Source organism: Camelus bactrianus, chromosome 1 (genome assembly GCF_048773025.1).
Source record: "Camelus bactrianus isolate YW-2024 breed Bactrian camel chromosome 1, ASM4877302v1, whole genome shotgun sequence".
NCBI lineage: Eukaryota > Metazoa > Chordata > Mammalia > Artiodactyla > Camelidae > Camelus > Camelus bactrianus.
In genome coordinates this window covers 97,712,326-97,739,941 of record NC_133539.1, presented here as the reverse complement: position 1 = coordinate 97,739,941, position 27,616 = coordinate 97,712,326, and the positions used below count along the sequence as shown (strand labels likewise).

General features: G+C 36.7%; 2 protein-coding genes and 1 long non-coding RNA gene across 7 annotated transcripts in view; 1 reads left to right on the top strand and 2 right to left on the bottom strand.

Annotated features, from left to right (window-relative positions):
* The window catches only part of COMMD2 (COMM domain containing 2), a 39,576-nt gene extending 20,974 nt beyond the window's left edge, over positions 1-18,602 (bottom strand). For 3 of the 5 annotated variants that reach the window (XR_012509038.1, XM_010970396.3, XM_010970397.3), the window contains exons 1-5: positions 18,477-18,602; positions 18,304-18,381; positions 17,570-17,652; positions 14,548-14,721; positions 9,642-9,852 (exon numbers count right to left, since the gene is read on the bottom strand). Coding sequence is in view for 4 of the 5 variants with exons in the window: in XM_010970396.3 (XP_010968698.2) it covers positions 9,655-9,852; positions 14,548-14,721; positions 17,570-17,652; positions 18,304-18,381; positions 18,477-18,543 (600 nt within the window). In the remaining variant the exon portion in view is untranslated. The remainder of the gene's footprint in view (positions 1-9,641; positions 9,853-14,547; positions 14,722-17,569; positions 17,653-18,303; positions 18,382-18,476) is intronic. The other 2 variants (XM_074369707.1, XM_074369701.1) reach the window with 1 other exon arrangement.
* Positions 18,603-18,689: 87 nt separating this feature from the next.
* LOC141578593 (uncharacterized) lies at positions 18,690-24,671 on the top strand. Its single transcript, XR_012509036.1, has 2 exons — positions 18,690-18,897; positions 19,061-24,671. It is a non-coding gene; the product is annotated as an uncharacterized LOC141578593 (long non-coding RNA).
* The window catches only part of ANKUB1 (ankyrin repeat and ubiquitin domain containing 1), a 41,427-nt gene continuing 37,869 nt past the window's right edge, over positions 24,059-27,616 (bottom strand). Inside the window, exon 7 of the mRNA XM_010970394.3 lies at positions 24,059-24,188. Within this exon, the coding sequence (XP_010968696.2) occupies positions 24,059-24,188 (130 nt within the window). The remainder of the gene's footprint in view (positions 24,189-27,616) is intronic.

The following is a 27,616-nucleotide window of genomic DNA, read 5'->3' as shown; positions in this document are numbered from 1 at the left end:
AATGGCTTGGGAAGGGAAGGTAAACTTTTTCAGAAGTTTCTAAAATGGAGAAGAGAGAAAGTGTATGGTAACTAGAGGAGGATGTGGGTCAAGGGATATTAAGATGAGATAAATTGGGAAAAAAAATTTTTTTTAATGGGAGGAAATCAGAAAGATGGATGAGTAGAAAACAGAAGAAAAGTGTCAAGATACTAAAAAGAATGGGACCCAGACATGTGAGGAATGCCTCTTCTACTGGAAGAGGAGAGAAAGAATACTGATGCAGAGAACAGTGAGGATTGTAGATCTGTGGCTCAGAAATGGAGAGGATTCCTATCTGATCACTTCTAGTTGTTCTGTGAAGGACTCAGTCATCGACAGAGAATGAGAGGGGGTGGTGGGTGGGTCAGAGGTTTCAGGGGAGTGGAGAAGTTTTGAAATAGTTGTTGAAAATGGGAGACAGCTGCCTAGGGAAACAGTAGGCTGGTCAGGCAGTGCTAAGGGTTTAACTGAGATTGATGATCATTAATGTATAACCACAGTAGTCTGTGTGCTTTGCCTTATTTTTTCCTGTGGATCAGCAGCCCACGAATCAGCAAGAAAAGAGATGGACAGCTGAATTTATATACCGTGGGCAAGACAGATGCAATGGAAGGTGCACCAGAAAGGATTTAGAATACTGGCAGTGATAGGTTGTGAATCCAGCTGGATAGGGGAGGAAATATATATAGGCAGAGGCTGTTAAATAGAGAGGGAAAGATAAGAGAATTGAAGGTCCATTTGAAGCTGAAAAACTGGGGTGTTGGAGGTTAGCTGACCAATAAGCTGGATAGATTTCAGAGGATGAGATGTCTGAAATTTTGATTTCAGAAGTAGAACAGTTCAGATGGGGACCAGGACCAGAGTGTAGTACAATGGAAGCAAGTGGCTGAAAGAAATGGAAATGAGATCAATGAAACATGAAGCCAAGTTTCTGGATGGCTCATCCACATACCCAGTTTGACGGAAGGACTTGGGGGAGAAGAACACTCGGAAGCTAAAGGCCCCACATAATCTTGCCACTGCCCATTCCTCTGACCCCTTCTATCTTCATTTAGCTCCAGCCACATGAACCTCCTTGTACTTCCTCAGACACTTCAAGCTCATCCTCACCTCTGGGCATTGGCATAAACTCTTCTTTCTGCCTTGATTACTCTTCTTCCAAAAACTCCATATCTCACCCTCTCACCTCATTCAGGTTTCTGCTCCAGCATCACCTCTTCAGAGCTTTCTCTGACCAGTCGACCTAAGATAGTAGCTCTCAACTCCATCCCCTCACTCTAACCCCTAATCTGTTTTTATTTTTCTTGACAGCATTTAGCAAAACCTAAAATTATAATATACATTTATTCCCTTTATTATCCATCACCCCACTAGAATGTAAGCTCAATCAGGGCACTGGTTTTCTCTTGTCCCCACTGTATTCTCAGCACCTAAAACAGACTGTGGAATACAGTAGGAGTTCAATAAATACTTGCTGGACAAATGGATGGATGGATAGATGAATAGAAAAAAGGAAGACTCATATGAAAGGCAGCTATAAATGATAAAGAGGGCATGGCTGAACAGCATAAGTTCTAATGAGCTAGGGCTCTGAAACAAGAGTGAAAGGAGAAAGTTTGAAAGATAAATGACACTGGCACCTCTAACCCCCTCATTCCTGAAACACCCAAGGCTCCAGAGAACAACCACCTCCACTAGAACTTAAGGCAAAAGGAAAACGAGGTCCTAAGGGAAGGAGCAGATCCAAGGCTGCAGTGACAGGGGTTCATCCTACACAGGGGCCCACAAAAGCAGCAGCCACAACCCACACCATAGCTCCTGCTTACCAAAGTGCAGCTTCTGATTTTCCACTTTTATGCCTTTGCTCATGTTCATTTCCTGCTCAGAACGCCTGCCTTGCTGGTCTGTCTGCTCAAATCCTACCCTTCTCTCAACAACTCAGAAACATGCTTCTGACCACTCTAGGCTGAAGTGCTTTTTCTCTACCCTGAAGTTCCACAGAGAATAGATTATATACTATTCACCCATCATTCTTATTTACTCACTCATTTGTTCATTAATTTCTTCATCTATGGTGTAACAGGTACTATTCCAAGCACTGCTTCCTTTCATAATTACTGTTTTGTTTTTATCTCATTTCTACAGCAAACTATAATATACTAACTAAAAGGATAACAATGAAACCACAAGATTGTTACAAGTTCTAAGAAAACAGTTTATAGCTACAACAGACAAGATAGAGAAAGCAAATAACAGAAATAGTAGAGTATTAGAAGGATGTTAATTAAGGTTTTATGTTGAATCCTATTTCCCTAATCAGACTATGAGATCCCATGTTCCAGTCAATCTATACCCAAAGTAATGCCTAACTTTCAGATGTGTGACAATTTGCAGTTATTTTACAAAAATCCATTTTATGAAATAAAGTATCCAATTTTACAAAATAAATCTAATTGTACTGTTATCCCGTGCAGCATTTAGGGTTATTTATTTACTTAAGCAGAAAATGAGTTTATTGGACATGTATTAGGTACCCTGCAGAATCAAGGGGCAGCTGTTGTCCTTAAAGGACACAAACAGGAGCATCTTTGTGAGGCCGTGTAACAGGTCATCGAGCATCTTGCAGGGCTGCCACTAAAATGAATTTGTGTTAACCATTCTGCATCCTCAGGTTTCAAAGCCCCAGGAGAGAGACTTATAGGTGCAGCATGAATAGCAGAGGGTACATGGTCTTTTGTTTGACAGTCCCATCAAACTGTATTCAGTTGGAAAGAAATTATTCTCCAAATGTAAATTGGGGCATAATTACAATGATCAAGGGGAAAAAAGTGCCTTCTTGATGCCCCAAGTGAGAATCGTTCACTTCCTCTCTTATGTATGTAGAGCTCCTTATTTGTTGCATCTTTTCTGATGCCTACTCACATTCTGATTGAATCAATGTTATTCACATAACTTTTCATTTCCTCCACTAGCTTACGAGCCCCACAAGGCAGTGGCAGCAGCAGCTGCATCATTTAGAGAACAGTGCACTAGAGATCCCCTAGTGCGCTGTTTCAAAATTCATTTAGAAATATTCTGAGGAGTGAATTTAAGCAAAAGTAAATGCCGCCTTCTCTATTCTATTATAGACAATTTTTCTAAATTTTTAATAGTTTTACCTTTCTAATGTGAAAAACATACAAAATGAATAAGGAAAGACGTAAATCCTCCCTAGTTGCTTTTCTATCCTCCCTAAATCTGTAAAATGCCCATAGAACATCCCTCATTTCAGTAAGAAATCTTTTTTTTTTTTTGACAGTGATGTCAGTGGTTTATTGGACAGAGGGAAATTTTTTTAATTAAAATAAAAAAAGGATATAATATGAATCTAAGTTTCTTTGGAGCTGACTCAGTTAAGAGTCCTTTGAAGTTTAGCCAACCAGCTCCCTACCTGGTATAACTTTTGAATAAGGCTAGAAATAAAATGCTCAGTTCAATGGAGACTAACTCTACTAATAACTAGCTAGGAAGAAGTGCTCAGACTTTTCTAGCTTGTATCTGTGAAGATAATTCTAGAAAACCATCATTGTAGAAAATATACTACTCATCTGTCAGAAGTTCTCTTACAAACACTATAAAATAAAATGCAACAGATTCATTCCATAGTAAGACCAGGAATAAGGCTCGATCAAATACTGTAAACAGCAAGGTAATGTGCATAGAGCAGAATGTTATTCAGTCATAAAAAGGTATAAAGTACTGATAGGTGCTACAATGTGAACATTGAAAACATTATGCTAAGTGAAAGAAGCCAGACACAAAAAGCCATATATTGTATAATTCTACTTATATGAAGTGTCCAGAAGAGGCAAATCCACAGAGAGTAGATTAGTGGTTGCCAGGGGCTAGAGGGAGAAGAAAGTGGCAAGTGACTGTTAATGGGTATCCTTTGGGAGTAATGAAAATGTTCTGTAATCAGGTAGTGGTGACAGTTGCACAACTTTGTGAATATTGTAAAACCCACTGAATTGCACACTTTGAAAGAGTGAATTTTATGTTATGTGAATTATTTCTCAAAAAATAATTTTTAAAAGGGAGAGAGGGAGGAGGCTTAATAAGAGGTTTGGCATGAAAATAAATCGTTCTAAGGGCCTATGAAAGGCATGGAATTTGGTGTTTATGTCTAGGCAAAGAGTGGAACAAAAAAAGCATAGAAAAGTATACCCAATAATTACACCCTTAAGAGCCTAAAAGTTTTTAAAAAGGTTTTAATTACATTGCTCATATTGTGAGACAAATCATTTCGCCTTTTTGGAAAGTATATGGTGACTTGCTCATTTTTTTTTTTTAGGTACTAAAAAAATTGCCTACAGCCTTTCTTAGTTCTTTTAGTCTATGAATTGTGCAACAGTCTAGCTGCAAATCGAGTAATTTTATTATGTTGCAGCTCTTAGAAACTCACTTGAGCTTATTAAGAACCTTTTATTTATTTGGAATAAAAGCACAGGGTTTGCAGTGTATGCCAGGAAATCATACCCTAACCATCTGTACTTGCTCCAGTGAAACTCAAAGACTTCCCTGGATTTTCTTTTCCTCATTCTCTAAATTTTAATCTGTGTGTTTTTAGCCTTTGAGTTAACTGAGAAGCCTTTTCGTTCTGTGAACTAAGCACATTCCTTCAAAACCACAGGCATCCACTTCTCATTGGATTTATGACAATCACAACATTGGCATGCAGGTATTAAAAAAACTCAATTTGCTTTTCCCATCACACCTCTGGTTACCTCAGGGAACACCTCTTCAATGGAAAAGGAGTAAAGATAATTTCTGCCATCCAAACCCTATCCAAGTATTTCACAGTTCTGTCGTGATCTAGCCTTTCCTCTGCACATTTCTACAGCTCAAGCCATTTACCTTCCAAAAGAACATGGAGTTTCAAGAAAAAGTGCTTCCAACAGACAGCAGCCCAAAGGAATTTCCCTTCTTCAGAACAGCCCTCTTAGGATATTCCTTTCTGCAGCCTGATGAGTTTACGAATTAAATTATTTTCAAAGCTGGAATGGCCTTAGAGCACTCTAAACTTTAGGACTTTATCCTTTGTTCCACACACAACACGGATCACTCTAAGCATTTAATAAATATTTAACACAACTGAGTCAGTGGTCTTATAAAAAAGAGATAAAAAGGTTTTAAAATTTGCTTTGTTTTTCCTATCAACACAATGCCACATATAAATGTGTAGATTATAGGTCAAAGTAAAAGAGAAAAGAGCAAGAAAAATTAAGGAAAAAAGAGCTAAAAAATCTCATATGGTTTGTGAGAAAGGGCAGAAACTCTTTTCTATGTTTCCTCTCGTTTTAGCTGGATCTTGAGTAGACTGTTCTACAAGAGAAGACACGATAACTGCAGGAGAGGAAAATGAAAATTGTAGTCTTTGAAACTAAAAAAACATCAATTTAGGTTCAAGTGCAATAAAAGAGTTTGGCCTCCCACTCTGATAGTACATAATTAGCAATATTTCTAATGATAACACACATAATTTACATTATAATTATAAAAAATTTATCATATAAAAAGTTACTTGGGTTTAAAATGGCAACAACCTGAGTAGAAGCCAAGTTTCAGAGTGTATTAATGTGGATTATTTGTATTCCTGATGCTCCTTTAGGCCCACTAAGGAAATAAAATTACCTTCCTTTTATTTCCCCATTATGGCAAGTAGAATCTTATAGACTCCAGGCTCTCAAACTTAATTAAGTCATTTGAGTTCCTGGGCAGAGAGGACTGGACCTGTATAAACACAGAACAAGGAGCCAACACTACTATTCAGCGATCAAATCACTAAATATATATATTTTAGTGCCATAAGGTGTATCATTGTTTCCTCATCTACAAAATACACTATTTTGCAAAGCTGAGAAATAATGGGCTTCTTACGTTCTTTTAATTGAAACATTGCTTTCAAAGTTTGTAAAGCTCACTGAAGTAACCACATTAATGGTGAAGCTGGGCTTGCTTGTTTAATTTTTTTAAGGAAAGCATTTAGGTTTAAACATAACAGTCATGGTGGTTTTAAAAAATGAATACATTTAAACTAGAGGCAATGTAATACAATATCCTTTTTACCAAAATATTTCCTACCATAGTGAAAGAAAGGAAAAGAGATGAGAGTAACCCATTACTATGGAAACTGTGGAAGGGTAAGCTAAAGAGGGACTTAAACATATATTTTAAAAAACAAGTACAAAATAGAGTGAGGAAATTATAGCAGGGAGACTTTAATGCAGCAGCTGACAGATCTTCCTTACCATGAAGGCTGTGAAAAACTACAAAGAAGTATTATATGTTTTCCTTTGGAGATAAAAAACAACAGATAATTCTCCATTTCAATATAATATTACTTAGAAAAAGAGACCTGGCTTAGCTAATGTCTTCGGATTTCCATACTTCTTTCACTAGTGTGGAGAAAGGCAGAAAAAAGACTCTTGACCAAGCCTATAGGTAAAACCCTCAGTCTGTCTACCTGAGTCCTTTGGGGACTAAGTCATTTTGAATAGCTGAGTTTTCTGGAGAGCTATATGTGTATCATTCTAAGAATTAAAATTTTCAATCCAAGTCCTACTAAAAACGTATTTAAATTCCCTGATCTTTTTTCTTCTTCTTTTAGACTTCAAAAAAAAATTTTTAATATTATGAGTTATTCAAACACATTACAGAAATTAAGAAGGAAAAGAAACAGCTATAATCCTACCACCCAGAAAGTACCAGGCAACATTTTCTCTGTTTAATAGAGTATATTAGACTGAACTCAAGGCTACAAAATAATGAGATCCTCAGTCTACACAAGTATTTTCTAAAGCCCAACACTATGCTAAACACTCTACATACATGGTTTTATTTAGTCCCTATCAGCCAATGAGGTAGGTGTCATTATTCTTATTTTAGAGATGAAGAAAACAAGGCTTTGGGAATTTATCAAGGACCCATAAGAAGCCACAAAACCTAAATTCAAACCCTTCTGTCCACCTCCAAAGACTGATCTCTTAACTTTCTCGTACATTTATACCTTAAAGGGCCACATACTGCTATAAATTTTAATGGCTCCCACACATGCATTCTTTACACACAATCTTTATGATTTTTTCAAACTTTCTTTAGTATCAGGCTCTCATTTTCAGTTTTCAAAGAAGTATATTTTCTTCCTATGGTATCCCTACCACCTTTCCAGTTTGCTGCTTTATATTTGCCTAAGTTTAGAAACATCAGTAACAAAACAAGCCTATCGGAATCTGGTGAAACACAAAGGAGACCCTCAGTGGGTGAAGTTTATACAGACTTTGTGATTACACATATTGATTATTCCTTATTCACAGCTCTGTTCTGAGAGATGAGACGTTACTATTCTGGATTTGAGACATAAAGGATATGGCACCTAAGTCTAAATGTGCATCAGCAAATCCTTCAAAAAATCAGCATACTCATAATCCGTAATGTTTTAATAAACATTGAGATAGTTATTGATGGAAAGGCAAATCCTAGAATCACGAAACCTGGTCCCATAGGAGAGCAGAATACTGACTGCATATGCAGAAAATACCTTCATATACAAGCTACAAGAAAAATCAAATGGGCCATGAAACAAACAAGGCACACAGGGTGTGGAATGTTCAAATAAGAACAGGAAGAGGCTCATTAGATGACCTCAAAAAAAGGTGAGCCCCAGGTTCAAAAGGAAGTTAGAAGACTGCTCTCAACTCACTCTGGTCCAAAGAGGTGAAGAAGGCAGTACATCAGAAAGAATATGGAACTATGGAGAAAGAAGGCCAGGAGAGTTTAATACAAATAAAAGGACTAACACAGGCTTTGTTGTTTTGTTTGGGGTAAGAAAGAGTGGAGACAGAGGTAGAAGAAAGACTGCCCTGCAAGGACACAGGGATATTATTTCAATCTTGGCTGGAGTCAGCCCTGCTTATCTCTCACCAAATGTGGACAAATCAGAAGTCTCACAGAGCTATTTTTATCATATAAGCTTGGCAGGCATGTTGCTTTTAAGCTGATGACATATTCAACCATTTCCTGTAATATATAAAGTTTCCTTTTGTTTGTGAGGTTGTTAATATGAAAGCTTCATTAATTGAGTTATCACTGTAATTAAAAATGATCTGATTTTGGTTTGCTAATATCTGATATTACAGTTATTTTGCAACTGCAGAACATATATACCTATGGGAAGAGGTGGCTCAGATGCCTGCAGAGGACAATGGTTGGCAACATCAATTGTGCTTTTCTTCCACTGTCCTGTTTCCTGCTAGGCTCTCTCTTAAGAGAAAGAAGAAACACGATGTCACTTTGACCTGGAAATCTCTAATTCTTAGAAGGCAAAGCACCGATAGAGCCTAGAATATACCTTGGAGTCTGATGTTCCTAAAGGTCTCCACGGATTGCTCCGTGGGATGAGATTCTCAGAGTCAAGGCCTTGGATAGATATTTAAGACTGAACCTCGACTATAACTCAATAAAATAAAATTTTTAAAAAATGCATTTTAAAGCATTCTACCTAATAATTTTATTTATAATTGTCAAATATTCCAAATTCACAAAAAATTCTAAAAATAAGAGGCTTATATGAAACCACCACCTGTATCAAATGTTAACAAAAAATATTATTATTTTTAAATGGTTGAAAAATAAATTTCAAAACATACTTAAAAAAAAAAAGACTGAACCCCAATTTCCACACTTCCATATGATTTTTCTCTTTAAGTCTGCTACTCTTTAAAAGCATCCCTGTCTCCTTAAGTTTCCCTGTGTCCTTGAACTCCATGAGGCTGAACTGACACATCAGAATCTGAGTGTTTCAGGCTAATAGCTTAGTTACTTACTAAAAGACAAAAGAAAACAAAAATCAAGTTTGTAAGGAAGAAGGGATATTTGCTTGGAATGTAGTAAACATGGCCTCTCTTTGCCCTCTTTATACTTTCTCTTAGATGCTTTGGGTATTAGGGAAAAAAAGTAGTCCTTGATAAAATGCAATACAGTCACAAAAATCTGAGTACTATTTAAGCTTATTAGCCATGACAACTTAAACTTAAGCAATATGGTAAGTACTTAACTATCTTCATATGCAAAGAAAAATGCATGAACTGCCTAAACAATATAGCATTTAAAAAAATTCATATTCACTTTTAACTATTCTGTGGCTATTAATATCATGGAGTGCTTTTAAAGGTCAAAAACATTAAACTGTCTAGAAATATTCTGAATAGTAATAGTATTACATTATGAATTTTATTTTCAATTTTAGGTCAATAAGGAGGAAAATAATAAAGTAAGTAGTCAAAAGAAGCATCAAAAAAAGGATAGTCATTTATGTATACAGAGGATTTAAAGAGTATAGATTCACTTCCAGTTGATTCAATCCTATTCACACATTGAAAATATAAAATATATCTTGATTGTCAAGAAGCCGACCACATTTAGCACCAGGAAAGGAACTCTGCTTAGCTTTTGATCATGACTTCAATGTCTTAACATGGGAAAAGAAATTTTTATGAAATCTCTATGTATTTATCACTATCAATTCATAAAAAATTAATTTTGAAAAGTATCTTATATATTATCAATTCACAAGTGATTCAAACCTTAAAACTGGGACTACTTGATATTGCGCACAACTCTTCTGCAGTGGTTTGTTTTCATTTCCTCCAATGCTTGTTCCAGCTGCTGAACCAAATGGAGCAGGGTGGCTGGGTCTGTCTGCAGAACTTGGGTGTTGTGATCTCCATTCTGATTAAGGTGCAGCTTTATAGTCACTGATGGTTTAATCTGCTGCCTGAGGCTTCTGCTTGCAAGCTTGATTTTAAATGGAATTAAGAGTATAACAACTACTTATTAAGCATGCTGAACGTATAATTATTACATTATACTATATATAAAAAATAAAATTTCACATGAATCAGACTTCAAAATGAAAAGTAAACTTTAAAATTTTGGAAAGGAAAAAGAAATTAGAATGTATATGTAACCTTACAGTATGGAAGCATTTTCTAAATGTGATATTAAACATACAAAACATAAAGAAAAACCCGATAAATTTAACTACATTAAAATTATTAAAATTTTAATAATTTAAAGCTGCAAACTGAGATTATTTTGTAACATATACAACCAAAAAAAGTGAGTATCAAGAACGTATGAACTGCTCTAATTTAATAAGAAAAGCCAACAAAACCAAGAGAAAATTGTGCAGAAGACCTACACAAACATTTTGCAGAAGTAACACAAATAAACATTGGAAAATATGTCCAACTTTACTAGAAATCAGGAAAGTGGCCAATAAAATCATAAAGTACTATTTATCAGACTGGCAAGAATTAGAAACCTGTCTACATGGAGTACTGTAAAGTGACAGTAATGAAAACTCTCATCCACTGCTGCTGAGAGTGATGAGAGAATCATTCTGGAAAGTCAGCAATTCCACTCCTAGGTGTATACCTTAAACTCTGACACATATACACATATTCATAATAGTATTTGTTTCCAAGAGCCAAAAGTTAGACATATCTCAAATATTCTCTAACAACAGAATGGATAAATTGAGAACATTCATACAATGAAACGTTCACTAAATGACAGTGAAAAGAAATGAACTACAGCAAAATAAGTTGTCATGAATAAATCTAAAAAGCAAATGTTCAATCAAAAAAGCAAGCTTCAGAAGAATACATGAAAATCTAAAAACATACAGTTTAGTGAAAAAATTTATGTTAAAAATATATATAAAGAAAAGATGAATAGAAAATTCAGGATAATGGTTATCCCTATGGAGCTGGAAGGGGATTATAACTCGGGGAGAGTGATTCAAAGGTACTGGTTTTGCTCTATTTCTTAAGCTTGGCAATGGGTACTTGTTTTATTATTGTTATTTAAGCTATAATCTTTTGTCTGCATTATATATTTCAAAATTAAAAAAATAAACACTATTGACAATTTTAAAAAGAAAAAAAAAAACCACTAGAAACAATAACCAACTTGGAAGCGATGGTGTTTAATTCTAGCACCGGATCATGTTCTCTAAAGACCATTCCCTCTTAAAAGGAATCAGGACCTCCTCGAAGTAATAGCTGATCAGAGGTCTGGGACAGGAATTGTACATGATGAGCCTGAAACACCTTGTTACACGAGAAAGCAAGACTGTTATTTAAAACTACTGTAGTCACATCAGAAGGACAAGAAGCCAACTTGAAGAGATTCCCAGGTGAATAACGAATCTAAACCTGAGATTTCAGGATTATTTGAGTACTACAACATAGAATATTCAGACTAATAACTTTTTCCAATTAATTCTAGGTGATCTAGGCTTCCAAAAGAACCCAAGATACAGATCCAAGGCTGAAATGGAATGTTTCAAAATAATCTGGAAATAATAGGTCAATCCCTTTGGGTGAGCTAGTCCCCAGACATAAAATAAGTACTTGTTAAGTACTTTTAAGATCATCTCTCTAGTACAGAAGCCTCTAGAGAAGACAGGTATGCAAACTATAAATATGATGACTAAAAATACTGCTTCTTCAATTATGCACTGTTTATAGTTTTTTTTTTAATAGCTGCACTGACAGATACCAAATGCATCTACCTGTGTAATTAAGCCATAAATTTTTTGTTGAAAGACTAAAGGTCACTCAAAATTTAATCTCTAAGTTTTAGACAACATGATATTTAACTTAATAACCTTTACAGATTAGTATCTATACCATTCTTTAAAATGTCTGAAGATTATATAACAACCCTTACAAATACCTACTGAGATATAATTATGCCTAATTTCTCTTCAGAAAAAAATATGAATCACATTACTACAGGATAAAGAATAGCAGCCCACAAAACTCTTGACATGGACTTATTTTTAATGGGGATGAAACTCTGTCCTTCTCCCTGTAAAAATAACAGCAACAACTTTAAATGGGTCAGCCTCAAAGGTAACATTCTCCTGCATCAGTCTCAGATGCATTCAATTCACTGATGCTATTAACAAGGGCATTACTTGCACTGGCAATTTATGAAGTATGGGAAATGTTTCTGTTAGAAACTAAACTACTGGAAGGAGGGTACAGCTCAGTGATCGAGCGTGTGCTTAGCATGCATGAGGTTGTGGGTTCAATCCCCAGAACCTCCATCACAAATAAATAAATACCTAATTACCTTCCCACCAAAAAAATTGTTTTAATTAAAAAAGAAACTAAAATATAATGATTAATTTATTTCCCATAAGCAACTGCACAATAATTCGATGGTAACTGTCTATTCACTTACCAGTCTCCATGAGATGAATCAGTTACTCAAAAATGAAAGGTTCTATAGTCTGTTACTAGTTTCTTAGCCACTTATCTGGTCTTCATCTGACAAGTCTTCCTGCCTTAAGCAGAAAATCCACTATAGTTAAAAATCTCTTGTAATATTTCAACTAACAAGCTCAGGAAATCAATTAGTTCTCTGAGTAGCTTTTTTAGCCCTTAAATGCATTTCACCACATGAGGCAATATTCACTCAGTATACTCTTAGCATTACACTGTATCAGTCTTTGCAGTAACACGGAAATTCAAACCCATTTCACTGGGCAAATGAGCTTTCCAGTTTAATTTTAGAAAATTCAGTTGCTTAAGTTTCTAACTTCTAAAAATGTCTTAATAATGGAAAAACTCTAAACAAATCAATAAAGCCAAAAAAAGAACCTCTAAGGGCTACTGGACCACAAAAGTCAGGAGATACCGCCATACAAGAGACGTACAAGATAAATGACTGCTGAACTTCATGAAATGACCATCCCCTAGGCTCCTCCACCTACTTATTATGAGAGGGCCTAAATAAAAAGGTTTAACCATAGTGATCACCTCCTCCCTGCCAGCCCCACAGGATTTGCCACTTAGGAGGTCTCCAAGAGCATAAACTGTGTCAAGTTTCTGCTGTATCTACATTGCTTGGCACATGACAGGTGTACAAGAAATATCTGATAAACAATTTAAGAAGTTGCCACCACCCCCTCCCCACCAATTTATATTTAGCACTGAATGCCTATTATGTGTCAGGCACTGTCTTGGGGACACAGTAGTGAATAAGATACAGTACCTGCCCTCATGGAGCCTATAATCTGGTTTATATCATCTCCTGTGTTTATATATATATATATATATATTTTCAAGCACTCAACACATTGGATCATAACTGCTAAACTCCTCTAACTGAACTTCTATAACCTATTTGGACCATTCAAATCCAGTATTATAGCAGTTTACAAACTTTACTGCACATTAGAATTACCTGGGTGACAGAGGAGATTTTAAAAGTCCTTACACCCAGGCCAAATTCCATATCGATAAACCAGAGCCTCTGGAGTAGAACATAACATCAGAACTTTTTAAAGCTCCCAGGTCATTCAAATGTGCAGTCAAGTTTGGGAACTAAGGTGCTATACCACGTATTCATTTGTTCAATCCCATATCCATGTGGGCCTTTACAACTTATGCTGTCTCCTCTGTCAAGAATATTACCCTGGTTTTCTCTAACCACTCATCTTTCTGAAATTTTACTTCCTTTTCTTGAAGCTTTTCTGATCGTGCAAGTGGACACTGAACCACCTGAGCTATAGCTTTTCCAAAATACTCAGTTGTACCTTCATTTATACAATTATATTCTTTTTTTACTCTCCAGAACCTTATTTCATAACTATCTTTAATTACCAGTTATTTTAAGAACATCTAATACCCCTAACCAGATAACATCATTTCCAGCTGAGAAAGCGTCTTACATTTCTTTTGTGTCCCAAAGCATTTAGCACAGCTCTAGTCAGTGAATGGATGACATTCAATAAACACTATTAACTTATCTGTCACTGCTTGATAAAGGACTGCATGCAATAATTTGAATACTCCCTTTTGGTTATTTATGTGGCTTTAAAAACAACTGAATCTCACAAAAATCATGTTGTGTAAAAGAAGTCACAGAAAAATGTTTACGAATCATTCTATATATAGAAAGTTAAAGAGCCAGAAACACTAATCTGCACATTAGAAGTCAGGATGCTGGTCACCTCTGAAAAGGAGGATAAGGGAAGTAATTGGTAGGAGGCAAGGAGAATGCTCTCAGGTACTGGTCATGGAGAAGTGTTGGTTTCATGGCTGTTTTCACCATATGGTAATTCATTGGGCTGTACACTAACCTGTGTACTTTCTTACAGATGTGTTTTATTTACACAAAAAAGTTTTTAAAAAGCTAAGCACCACTTTAAAAATATGGATAACTATCTCCTTTTCTAAAATAAGCTTTTTCTTACAAACTTCACGAATTAAATCAAAGTGAATACATTAAAAAAATAAGAAAGTGAGAAAAGAAAAAAGAAAATGAACTATTTGTGAAATGGTCTAAAAATGAATATTAAAAAACTAAAGTTTCAAACCATAGTTTGGTTAAGGTGGCAAAGACAAATCTGAGGACATAAATGAAAAATAAACCTGATACTCTATGTCAGGTTAAAAAAAAGAAAAGTCACACCTGTACATCTAGTCTCCATTCAAGGCTGTGGTAACTGGGAAGGTCTGGTGCCAATTCACTCAGAATAGTTCTGATCTCCTTTCTGTTGTCCAGATAAAGCTGAAGCAATAATTTGTTCAATTCTTCAGAGAATCCCAGAACAAAGACGGAGTCTTGGAAATCCAGTTCAGAAATCTAAAAGTGAATCAAGTTTGATGGAACATCAAAATTTATTTTTGTCTAGTAAATGCTGAAATACTTGACATACACAAAAAAATATGATATCCCCTAATCCTTTTTTGTCTGGTAAAAGAAACAACACTCCTTAGTTAAAGGCAACCCTTGCCCACTATTCCAAATTCTGAATTTGTGATACATAAAAGTAAAAATAAGCAACAAATCCAGAAATAAACAAGTGGGACTACTTCAAATTAAAAAGCTTCTGCACAGCAAAGGAAAGCATGAACAAAATAAAAAGGCTACCTGCTGAATGAGAGAAAATATTTGCAAATCATATATCTGATAAAGGGTTAATATCCAACAAATATAAAGAACTCATACCACTCAACAGCAAAACAACAATAACAAAAAAACGAATCCCATTAAATAATGGGCAGAAGATCTGAATAGACATTTTCCAAAGAACACACAGAGATGGCCAATAGGCACATGAAAAGATGCTCAACATCATTAATCATCAGGGAAATGCAAATCAAAACCACAATGACATAACACTGCACACCTGTTGGAATGGCTATTATCAAAAAGACAATAAACAACAAGTGTTGGTAGGGATGTGGAAAAGAGGGAACTCTTGTACACTGTTGGTGGGAATGTAAATTGGTGCAGCCACTATGGAAAGCACTATAGAGGTTCCTCAAAAATGAAAAATAGAACCACCATGTAATCTAGCAATTCCATTTCTGGGTATTTATCCAAAGAAAACAAAAACACAAACTTGAAAAGATGCATGCACACCCATGGTCACTGCAGAACTATTTTCAATGGCTAAGATACGGAAACAAAGTATCTACTGATAGATGAACAGACATAGAAATTGTGGTATATATACACAATGGAATATTACTTAGCCATAAAAAGGAATGAAATCTTGCCATTTGAAACAACATGGATGGGCCTTGAGGGTATTATGCTAGATGAATTAAGCCAGACAGAGAAAGACAAATACTGTATGATCTCTCTTACATGTCACAACTAAAAACAAAAATAAAAACAAAACCACCAAACTCATGGAAACAGAGAACAGACAGGTGGTTGCCAGAAGCAGCGGGTAGGAGGTGGCAGAAATAGGCAAACGGGGTCAAAAGGTTTGAAAAAAAAAAAGCCTTAGTGAGAGAATGAGGGCTTCTGGTTTGGGTGAATCCTAGTAGGATACTCAGATGCTGACTGGACACAGAGAAATCATATATTTGGCCAGGAAATGAAGTGGGAGAGAAGGGCAAGGGGACAGTTTTTGGCTATCCAATGGGATGGTGTTATTGGGAACCAAGCAGTCCTAACATAGCACTGACCCTTGTTAGGTTAAAAGGAAGCTGCCAACAGCAGCCTTGCTTTTACTTTCTTGTTGGATGACTGAAGTGGGGAGGGGATAAAAAGGTAGAGAAAGTACAGTTTTTCTCTTCGTTCCTCTCCCTTTCATTGTATTCACCTCAGCCACTTTAACACACTACTTCCCTTGCTCTTTTCTAATTTCTGCACACCACCCTTTTTTTTTTTCAAGTTTATTAATGTCCTTAGACTTGTTTCTGTGCTACCACGTGAGATCAGACAATGAAGGTCATCTTTGTGGCTCGTTTATAATAGCATAGGCTTGGGGATTTTATCCCTTCAACAAATATTTTCTGAGATCCTCTTATCGGATAGGTACTGTGCTAAGGAGACAGAGCTGAACAAAACAAATGGGCTCATTGCCTTCATGGAGGAGCTTACAGTCCTTGGGGCCAGGCAGGTTAGGTTAGTTGACCAATCACACCAAGTGGTCTCCCAGAGGATTCAACTGAAGAACAGGAAGTTAGAGATCCATTCTCAGGAGGGGAGCTGCTTCGAAAGCTCTGGACAGGGTCAGAAAGGATCATTTAGGGCCGCAAAAAATGAGTTCCTCATATCAATTAATGGAACATGGATTTATGGGACAAGGCATTTGTTATGGACCACCTGTATGTGTAACATTTTAGGAAGCCTGACAAAAGGGATCTATAAAAAATATTTCTATGCAGTTGTTCATAACCACTCAATCTAATTTTTAGGTTGAAAATGTCATAACTCAGGTAAGCCACAGTGCATCTTTTATCACTTCCAGACTTAGAATTCACTATCAAAATGATGAGAATCTAGTGTAGTTTCTCAAGTTTACCTGATCTTAAGAATCATCTGAAGCACCTTCAAAAAATATTAATTCTCAAGCCCCTCCCCTGGAAAGCCTGATTCAATAGCTTTGAGGTAGGAATCAGGAATGTTAACAAGGGTCACATGTGACCCACACAAAAAGGCAAGTTTGAGAAATACTAGAAGGGATAATATGTAAATTAAGTCCACCCCATGTAGCCAGTTGTAATTTTTCAAACATTTTTTTCTATCAAGAGCATACAGAAACAAAGACTGGTAAAAGATCCCTCAGCTAGTATTAAGGGGAAAATCATAACTTAAAAAAAGAGGAAAAAAATACTTTATTAAAGTATAAAAAGAATTGCAAAAATGCCCAGTTTTCTCTCCTATTCTCCAACAAGCCAGATACTGCTAATATACAGAAATTAAATCATTTCATTCTCCCTTCTCTTAGGATACATACTATAGTAGATGCTTAAATAACATGCAGAATTAGAGGCAATTCTAATTTATCCTAATAAGAGGTATTCACACCAGCATCACATTATAGTCAAATTGTTTAGGCAGGGCTTCCCTAAACCAATTATAATCCAATAATAACATTATTGAAATAAGCAAATCCTGCCTGGACTGATGTAGAGTATACTGAACATTTATACGGTCCCAGTAATACAAAACAGTGCACAAAAGCCCTTACCATGAGCTTTGAGCTTTCAGTGAGGAGGTATATTAATCCTTCCACACCATGTTGGACTGTGTCACTACTCACACTGAGTTTTCCTGAAAAAGAGGGAAAATGAGCAAATAAATTATGTGGCATTTTTTCTTTTATTCAAACTCTTAAGAATAAATATTACCCATTATTCCATGTTTTCAAACATTGCAATAAAAACTAATGAGTTGGTAACAGCCTCTTGTTCATTCTCCACTCCCAGCCAAATGCCTTCAGTATTTCCCACCACATAACCTTTTCTACAAAATGCAGACCCCTGGAGACAATATCAGGGGTACGGTCCTTCTTTGAGAGGGCAGCTGCTTCAAGCCTGGCAGAAAGGTCAATGTCAAAAACCACCCCTCGTCCGTCCCGGGGGTAAAATACCTAAGCAAAAGTACAACATTAGTCTGAACTAATAATAACTAAACACTTGCATATTTATGGTTCACCCATCTATTCTACACACTTGGGTGAATTTAAGCATCATATCTCTGGCAGATGATACACGTGGGAAAATCAACTTAAAACAAGCTTTAAAAAAACTCACAATACTTAGAGGACAACAGGATTTACGCCCTGACTGAAGAGCGCTTCTGGTTTTATTCTGCCACAATGCGAGTAAGACCCTTAGAATCGCAATAACCCTTTCCAGGGCGACAGAGAATGGCCCGCCCTTCCCCACGCAGTTGGCGGGGCTGCGCCTCTCCCCATCTTACTGGCAGCGCCTTCGTAGATCTTGGGGTTCGAGCCTCGTCTCAGGAACTCCACCGCAATTCGCCCAAACTCGGCGACCACTGCAACGGAAGCCAGGAGACCATGAGCGCCAAGCGCTCCTCCGACCCCCTCCCCAGACCGCAGACCACCACCCTCCGCCGCCGCGGCCCCTGACCCGCGCTGTCCACTTGCGGCAGGAAGGCCAGGTGCTCCTTATGCTCCTCCGACAGGTCCAGCAGCATCTTTGCTGGGCCGCTGATCTCACCCGGCAGCGCTGACCCCGCCCTCGCCACTTCCGGGGCCTGTGTCCAAGCGTAAAGAGGATCCGGCGCCTCAGCGTCTCAAGCTTTGGGTTCCGGCCTACCGCCGTCCTCACTCAAACGCGTTCCGCTGTGCATGCTGGGGTCAGAAGACCGAGTTCGCAAGTCAGATGTGGGCGTAACACGCTATGCTCTGTGGAAGATGAAAAATTTAAATATCGACACGCCCGTTTGTGGCGCTTACATTAATAATATAAATAGCTAACTGTGTTAAGCACTATGCCAGGAACGGCTCTTGTATTTAACATATTAACTTATTCACAAGAACCCTGTGAGGTAAGTACCGTTATTGTTACCATTAGAGATAAGGAAACTGAGAGGTTAAGCAACTGAAAGTAACTTTTATAAAGCTATTAGCTTGCACAGAGCTTTTCTATATGCTATCTTACTTGATTTATCTCATTTAATGCGCTCAACTGCCATGATATCGTTCGTACAGATGGGTCGTTTGAACAGCGTGGGTCATCGTTTGTACAGATGAAGAATCGAAGCTCCAAAGATTACGTTACAAGCCAGTGACAGAGCTGGAAGAGGAAGGTCATCCCTTGATCATCTGCTCCAAAACCCATCATTCTACACAGCAGGCTTAAAGCTGAAGATTTGTAACAAGTTCTGTGAGTGATTATAAATTAGGATAAAGATGATGATGAAGATGACAATGACCGATGCTTGCAGGGTTCAGAACAATGTCTTTATTTTTATGTGTTGAGAGCAGTTTGAGAATTTGGTTCCTTTTCAACATGCTCTTCTTACCTTCTCTGGTTCAAATATGAGAGACTACAGAATTGCTGATTGATAGGAATACGACTCTTCAAATCTTACATTCATGGTGGTGGAGGAGGAGGGGTGCGGTGAAAGAGAGAGAGGCAGAGAAAGACTTCACATCTATTGTTATATGTAGGGATCGAGACAACTTTCTATGCTCCAAGTCTCCAAGTGAAAATTGAAAGAGTTTTTCACCTCTGCTCTCTGTGTCAACCTCATCCCTCACATCTGACTGAAATTGAAATAGCCTCTGGGACACAGAAGAGCACAAGTCCTTAAACTTGTTAGCTAGGTCTTGAAGCAGCATTTGCAGAGAGAGCACAATTTTTGCTTAGACTATAAGTTGCAAATCAACAAAAATGGCATTTTCTGAAGAAGTTTTTATTCATACATTATTGAAAAAATGTCCACTATATAAGGAATAAGGAATGCTGGAATGAATTTACAAATAGGTACAATATTATGCCAATCTGATATAGCATTTCTTCCCTGTGATCTCAGGACCTGAAGGGGCGCGGGGCAGTGAAGGTAGGGAATAGGGAGAAATAGAATGGAATGGTCAAGGAAGGGTGGTCAAAAAGCCAAGTTATAACTGGGGGAAACCAGACTGGGAGTTAAAACTCCCTTGTATAGAGTGACTTTCTGTTACCAAATGTCATGTAGTTGTTTAGAGGTAATTACCTGAGTGAAAAATCAAAAGCCTAGATTCCAGATCTGGCTCTGACACTTACTACCTGTAGGGCCTCCAACAAGTTGTTTTTAAATGTTATAAACTTAGCCTCTTCATTTGTAAAGCGGATATTTTAATTATAACTGTCCTTCTGTGCCATGCAGAGCTGCTATGATACTCAGATGAATTAGTAAATTCCTATTAAGAAACTGATTATGATAGTTAGATTAAACAATAAACTAGCATTAAGCAATTGAATGATTTGTAAACAGAAACATTTATATTTTATAGGAGCAGGTTTTATGTGCACAAATCATTGAGAAATCTGTTTGCATGATCATCCTAAAATTCATTCATTTAATTCAACGAATATTTATAGAGCAGTTACTCAAAGGTTCAGGCATATGCTATGCCTTGGCAATTTGGAGAGGAATAAAAAATTGTCCTTGCCCTCTAGGAGATGACAGTAAAATGAAGGAGACAGTTAAGTAATTTCAGTACGGTGTGATGAGTTGTAATCCATGAGAAATCAACAACATCTCCTGGAAGCAAAGAGAAGGTGACAACTAACTTTGATTTCAATAAGATTCAGGCTTAGAATAGATACCTCACAATATCCTGTCTATGCCAATATTAATGCTTTACAACTATATATTACTGTAAGAATATAAGATTTTAAAGTCACTTCATGCTATCTTATTTGTAGGGCTAAAATGAAGAAGGAATAAATACTCTGTATTTTTTCAGGTAATCCTGGCAGGGAACAAGGCTTCATATCAGTCGTCCTCTCACATTCTCTCCTCATCATCCTCTGCCTCATCCACCTTCCTTTTCCCTCACATTTCCCACATTCCTTTCTCCTTAGGCATTCCAGCCCCAGAATCTTTGTACCAAGCCTTCCTTCCTTCCTTCCTTCCTTCCTTCTTTCTTTCCTTCCTTCCTTCCTTTTTTCTTGTTTCTTTTGCACTAAGCATTTCTTTGGTTGTGTCTCAATGATACGTGAAATAGTATCATCCCTGCAAAGAAGTGCAGTTCAGTTCAGCATACTGTCAAGGGGAAGGTGGCATGGTGACACCCATCACTCACGTGAACTGCCCTCTCCTGAGTCTGAGGCTGGCACCAAATGCAAGAATTAGCTCCTGAGATTTTTTTTCATTATTTTAGTTAACTTTTTCAATTGGATTATAAAATGCATATAAGAAAATGGTACAGATTTTTAAAAAAATCTATTGAATTTTCTCAAATTGAACACACCTATTAACCCAGATCAAGAAAGAGAAAGTTACTAGTGCCACAAAATCTCTGCTGTGCCCTCTTCCAGCACTGTCCTCTCTTACCAGCTCTACAATGACCTGATCCTATATACGTGCCACCTTACAACATCTCGTTAGCATCATCTTTGTAGTTTCTTTTGTATTAACCTTATATGTGCTCCAACTCCATTGTATCAAACTAGAAACCTAAAGATATTTTTAATGAGCTTTAGATTTTAGGTGCCTCTGACTAATGTAACAGAATCTGTCTTTAAAATCTTTCTAGCAAATAGCATCAAAAATGTAAAATATTTAAGAAAACATTTGACAAGTGACTTGTAATACCTCTACACTAAAATCTAAAAGACATTGATGAGAGAAACCAAGGAAGACTTACATACATGGAGATATATACCATGGATTGAGAAATATATCATGGATTACAAGATTTATTATTATTAAGATGTCAGTTGTGACCAATCAAAATCCCAACAGGCTTTTTAAATAGAGAATGACAACTTTATTTAATAATCTATTTGTAAATGCAAAGGACTGAGAATAGCCAAAACAAACTAGGAGAAAGAAGAACAAAGTTGCAGTATTCATACTACCTGATTTCAAGACCCACTGTAAAGCTACAGCAAGTAATACAGTGCAGTATTAGTATAAGGAAAAGTGAATAGTTCAGTGGAACAGAATACAAAGTCTGAAAATAGATCTATACATATTATTGTAAATTAATTTCTGACAAAGGTGCTAAGATATTCAATGGGGGAAAGGAAAATCTTTTCAACAACTTGTACTAGAATAATTTGATAAACTGACAAAAAAGAATTTTGACTCTTAACTCCTATCACATACACAAAAATAATTCAGGATAAATTATAGACCTAACATAAGAACTAAAACTGAAACATCTGGAAGAAAACATATGAGAATATTTTCACAACTTTGGGGTAGTCAGAGATTTCTTAGAGAAGAAGCAGAAAGCATGAATCATAAAAGAAAAAAATGATAAGTTTTACTTCATCAAAGTTTAAAACTTTCATTCATCAAAAGACACCAATAATAAAATGAAAAAGAGAGCCATAGACTGGGAAAAAATATTTGCAATACACATATTTGACAAATAACTTGTATCATGAGTATATAAAAATCTCTAATAAACCAGTAATTAAAAGATAAACAACACAGTTTTTTCAATGGGCAAAAGACTTGAATTGACACTTCACCAGAGAAAATGTACAAATGGCCAATAAGCACACAAAAAAGCATTCAAAATTACTAGTCATCAAGGAAATGCAAATTAAAACCACAATGAGATATCACTTCAAACCCATCAGAATAACTAAAAATCAAATGTACTAAAGACACCAAATTTTGGTGATTATGTAAAGCAACCAGAACACTTGCATATCTTTGGTGTAATTATAAAATTGTAATACCACTTTGGAGAACTGTTAGTCAATTTTTTATAATGTTAAATATACATTTACCCTATTATCTAACTATCCCTAGGTGTTTGCACAAAAGAAATGAAAGCATATGTCCAGAAAAAGACCTTTATAATAATGTTTAAGGAAACTTTATTCACAATATCACAAAACTGGAGACAACCCAAATGTACATACATTTGAATAGATGAACTATGGTGTGTCCACACAATGGAATATTACTCAATAGTAAAAAAGATCTGAGGACGATCTGTATGGAGGGGTACAGATATTAGCATTATTAGACCTGGACTCTAAAGTAGCTATGAATAAAATGTCCAAAACATTAGATGACAGATGAAGAATTTTGTCAGAGAAGTAGAAACTATTAAAAAAAAAGAAATTAACAAATTAGAAAGCAAATATATAATTAATTAAATTAATTAATAAAAGTAAGTTCACTGTAGAAAATGAATAAAACTAGTAAAATTGTTAAAATTATTACAATACTGACTATTCATGACAAAAATAAAAATAGAGAGGCAAAAGATACTAGTATCAGGAATGAAAAAAGGGATATTACTACATAGAGAAAAAAGGAAAGAAAAGAATGTACTACTAATACATGCAACAATGTAGATTAATCTCAAAAGATTAAGTTGAGCAAAATAACCCAGACACGAAAGTGAACAACTGTGTGATTCCTTTGATTGGGAAATGTTATGCATGGAGTTAAAAGATCAGAATAGTGGTTGCTTACAGGGATTAGGATAGACTTAGATAGAAGCTTGAAGGAACTTTCTGGGCTAATGGAAGTGTTGACTTCTTGACCAGAATATTAGTTACATGGATGTATACATTCAAAGCCATTGAATCTTATGTTTAAGATCTTTGCAATTCACTGTATGTAAACTCTACCTCAATTTAAAAAAAATAGAAAGCAATGTTTGAGAAGAAATTCAAAAGATGTCTGAGACCAGTACTAGACTTAGATGATATTTGTAAGTTTCCTAAGAACTTTCTCCATACAGAATTTTTAAATTAATTTTTTACTACGTACTACATTCACATGGTTTAAAAAACAAACAGCATTTTAAAACAAATCCCAGGAAAGCAAAACAAAAACAAATGCCCTAAATTTTCACTTAGGGTGGTAGGGTCCAAGAAAACATGGTATTAAATATTAAATATTCTGTTGTAGTATTAGAATTATTATTAGAAATTCCAGCATTAGAACTTTTATTAGAAATATTAGCATTAGAACTAGAGGTTTTATTTGACCAAGTCTTCGCTCAAACTGAGGTTGCCATGACTTTTCAAAGCACAATTTCTGGAGGATTTTCACATGACATCAGGCCTCCTTGGGTAGTCAGGTGAGAAATGCTGTTTTTGGCTAGGGCTGTTGCTATTCTTAACTGCTGAAGCCATCGTTTCTCTTTAAAGGCACTGCAAGAGAAAAGATGTAGTTTACAAGGAGGTCCAATTTTGTCTCCATTTATAGTTGAAATGATGGAAATCTTTAGGTTGATTTTATAGCTGTGGCTAGTTTACCTTGTTATATGAGTTAGGGTGTAAAATAGGAAAAAGGAATCTTTCTAAAACACTCTTCTTTGTGAAGCAGTGGGGATGATGTTTTCCCAAGGCAAGACTAGAAATATAGCACCCACAACTAGAAACAGAAAGCCACTCAGTGTCGTAGAATTCTCTGGTTTGAAACTCTTTTTTTTAATCTGTTCCCCCTCGAACATCCCTATACATCATATAGTCCCTGACCTCTTCTCCCTCTCCTTGTTCCCCACCAAAAACACACTTTTTTCATGGACATGATACTAGATATTTTGATAGACTTTAACTAAAATGCAATGAAACAATGTTTTGTGATAGTTATTCTCTGGCTGTATACTAATAAAAACCTAAATTTGAATGCAATTACTCCTACTTTGTAGGATGCAAATGTGATTTTCTACAGAGGGGTTTTACATTTCCTTGAATGTTGGGGTCCTCCACAATTCTGTCCTTTTGCCTTCCTCTGTGTCTGTACCCTCATCCTGGGAGGCTGTATTTACTAATTGCTTCAACTCTCCTATTCAGGACTCCCAAATCCCAACCTTTCTTAAAAGATGCATGTCTCTAATTATCAAATTAAAATCATTTGATAACTGGAAATCCCACCGATGCTTCCAAATTTCGTGTCTTTTATCTTCTTCCTAAACTTGTCCCCTTCAACATCCTTGCTCTAACATTACTTTGCTTTCTTTGCTATCTTCATCATCTCCAAAGCCGGAAACAAAACTCATCCCCTCTTCTCTATCCACTTCTATGCCCAATTAGTGATCACATTTTGTAGATTATTCCAAACAGATTTCTGCTGCACCTTCTGATTTGTTTTCTTCCCCCCTCAAACACTCCCTTGCTCTGACAGTCCCCAACAAATAGACCCCTTATCAAGAGGAGTTTGGGGAGAGTTACTCCTACATCACGAGTGGGGTTTAATGATATAACCAAGCCAAGCAGTTTTATTTATTCCCTGTATTCACTTTCTAAGGCTGAGGCAAGCACCCTTATCAACCACAGTGGTGTAAACTTGTGGCAAGAGTCCCCTGCCCCATCCCTGGTACTTTTTATCAGAACAAAACAAAACAAAATAACACAGAGAGCTCTGCTTTTATCAGGAGCACAAGAGCCCATCAGAGGCACCATTGGGGACTGCCATCTCTTCTCAGTCCACTCAGGACTCTCAGCCTTCTCGACCGGTATTCCACATGTGAATTTTCACTCAGCTGACTTCTAAATTACATAAACCTCACTGGAGTCAGACAATAAGCAATAAAGGAGACAGTTTTCTGGATACACCTTGGAAATATTCTTTGATCTGTATAAAGCTTACGCTATCTTCTGAGGAATGAGATTCAGTCTGGCCTTAGTCATTGACATCTCTGCACCAGCCACATGCACTCACCAACCCAAACCCACATTATACTTGATCTGAGCTAACTGCAGCAATATACTCTCTTTGAGTCAACCCTCAGAGGGATATTTTCATGAATCTAAAGGTGGAGTTCCTGAGTGATATGTGGTCCAGCAGGTGCTCTCATGTGATGCCAGAGGGGATGTCTGGGGTCCTCATTTGGGAGATTACCCTTCCCTCACAATTAGGAATATCTGATGGACCAACTCTGACCCACTTTCCCTGGGTTATCACCATGAAGGATTAATTAGATTCTTCCCCATCGCCTGGCTAAGATACTAGCTTGATGATGGTGGACCCATCATTAAGCTAGTGCATGTCCTCTCCTCACGTTGGTGTCTTTTCGGCACAAGAGTTGTACTGGTCTTTTAGTGGTAAGTGCTCAGACCACCTGGCTGCCTGACTTGAAGGGCAACTTCAGGTGGACATGGGTGCTTTCATGACTCCTATGAGGTGACATGAGCCAGACTAGAAAGATCTGTGCAGGGACATGACGCCTCCAGGTCTCCCCATCCCCTCCACAGCCCACCGACAGAGGGACATGGCCAAATTCTGGGAAAGATGCTGTGGAAAGGAGAGAAAACATATGGGAAAGCAGTAGAGTGTGCAAATAGAGGGAGGAGAAAAATGTTGGTAAAAGAGGAAGAATTGGGAAAGAAGATTTGCTAGGAGTACCTGCCAGAAGGAGTGTACATACTGACCCCTGCCCCTTCTATGAGCCTCCCTTCTGCACCAACCTCTTTCTTGAATAAGAAAGTTACCCAGCGGCTCCCCTCTCAACCTTGAAATTTCTTCCCCTTGATAAATCCAATCCTTATGAAATATACCTAGAGAACAGCAGGCTAGTATAACAGCTTGGGAAAGCTGTTTGGAAGTGTTTACTGAAGCTAACCCATGACCTAGCAATTCCATTCCTAGGTGCAGAGTCAAGTGAAATGAATGCAAATGTCCACCAAACCTCAAATACAAGAATAATCATATAATTTTATTCAAAATAGCCCCAAATTAGAAACAGTGCAAAGGCCCATCAATAGGAGAATTGATAAATACATTAAGATATAGAATACTACATAGGAATGGCTAATACACAGAAATAAGAAGGATCAATACACACAAAAGCATGAATGAATCTCATAGTCAATGCATTAAGCAAAAAGCCAGACATGAAAGATACCTAACAAAAGTCAAGATACCTGTGAAAGTCAAGAACAGGCAAAACTAAGCTCACTGATAGAGATCAGAATAATGGTTGTATCTGGGAGGAGTTACTGACTGGCAAAGGGCATGAAGGAACTTTGGGGGGTTGCTAGAAGTATTTTGCATCTGATCTGAGTGGTGATTACATGGATGTATGCAAATTTAAAATTCAAAAAGCCGCACATAGGATATTAGCATTCCTTATGCATTTAACTATATATTTCACAACTCAGCTTCTCCCCAAAAAGCACTACACACAGTAGACATTGGCAGTCTTTCACCCAAAACTATATACATGCTGCTCACCTTAACCACAGATGCTTTTGCACATTCCAATTCTGCATAGCCCTGTACTGGGCAATAATAAACACTTTTGGATGTTTGAAAAATAAACTCATTTTTAATGTGCATCTGTTGATAAAACTAATCAGTATTTCCTTTCTTATGTTTACAACCTGATTTTAAGATGGGTTATATAATTTTTTCAATTAATTATTTTCTGGTCTTTCCCCACAGTTTTATATTATCTCTTTTTATACATTCTAGTCAGAAATACCTCACAGATTACAAAGATTGAAGTTGTTAAACATTTTCTTTATTCTCATGGTGCTAGAGGCTGAATTTTGCCAATTTTAATAGCTCAAATTATTCTCACCACTAGGTGGCAACAACCTAACTGAAAAGTAGAGCTGAAAAAAGATAATTCAGA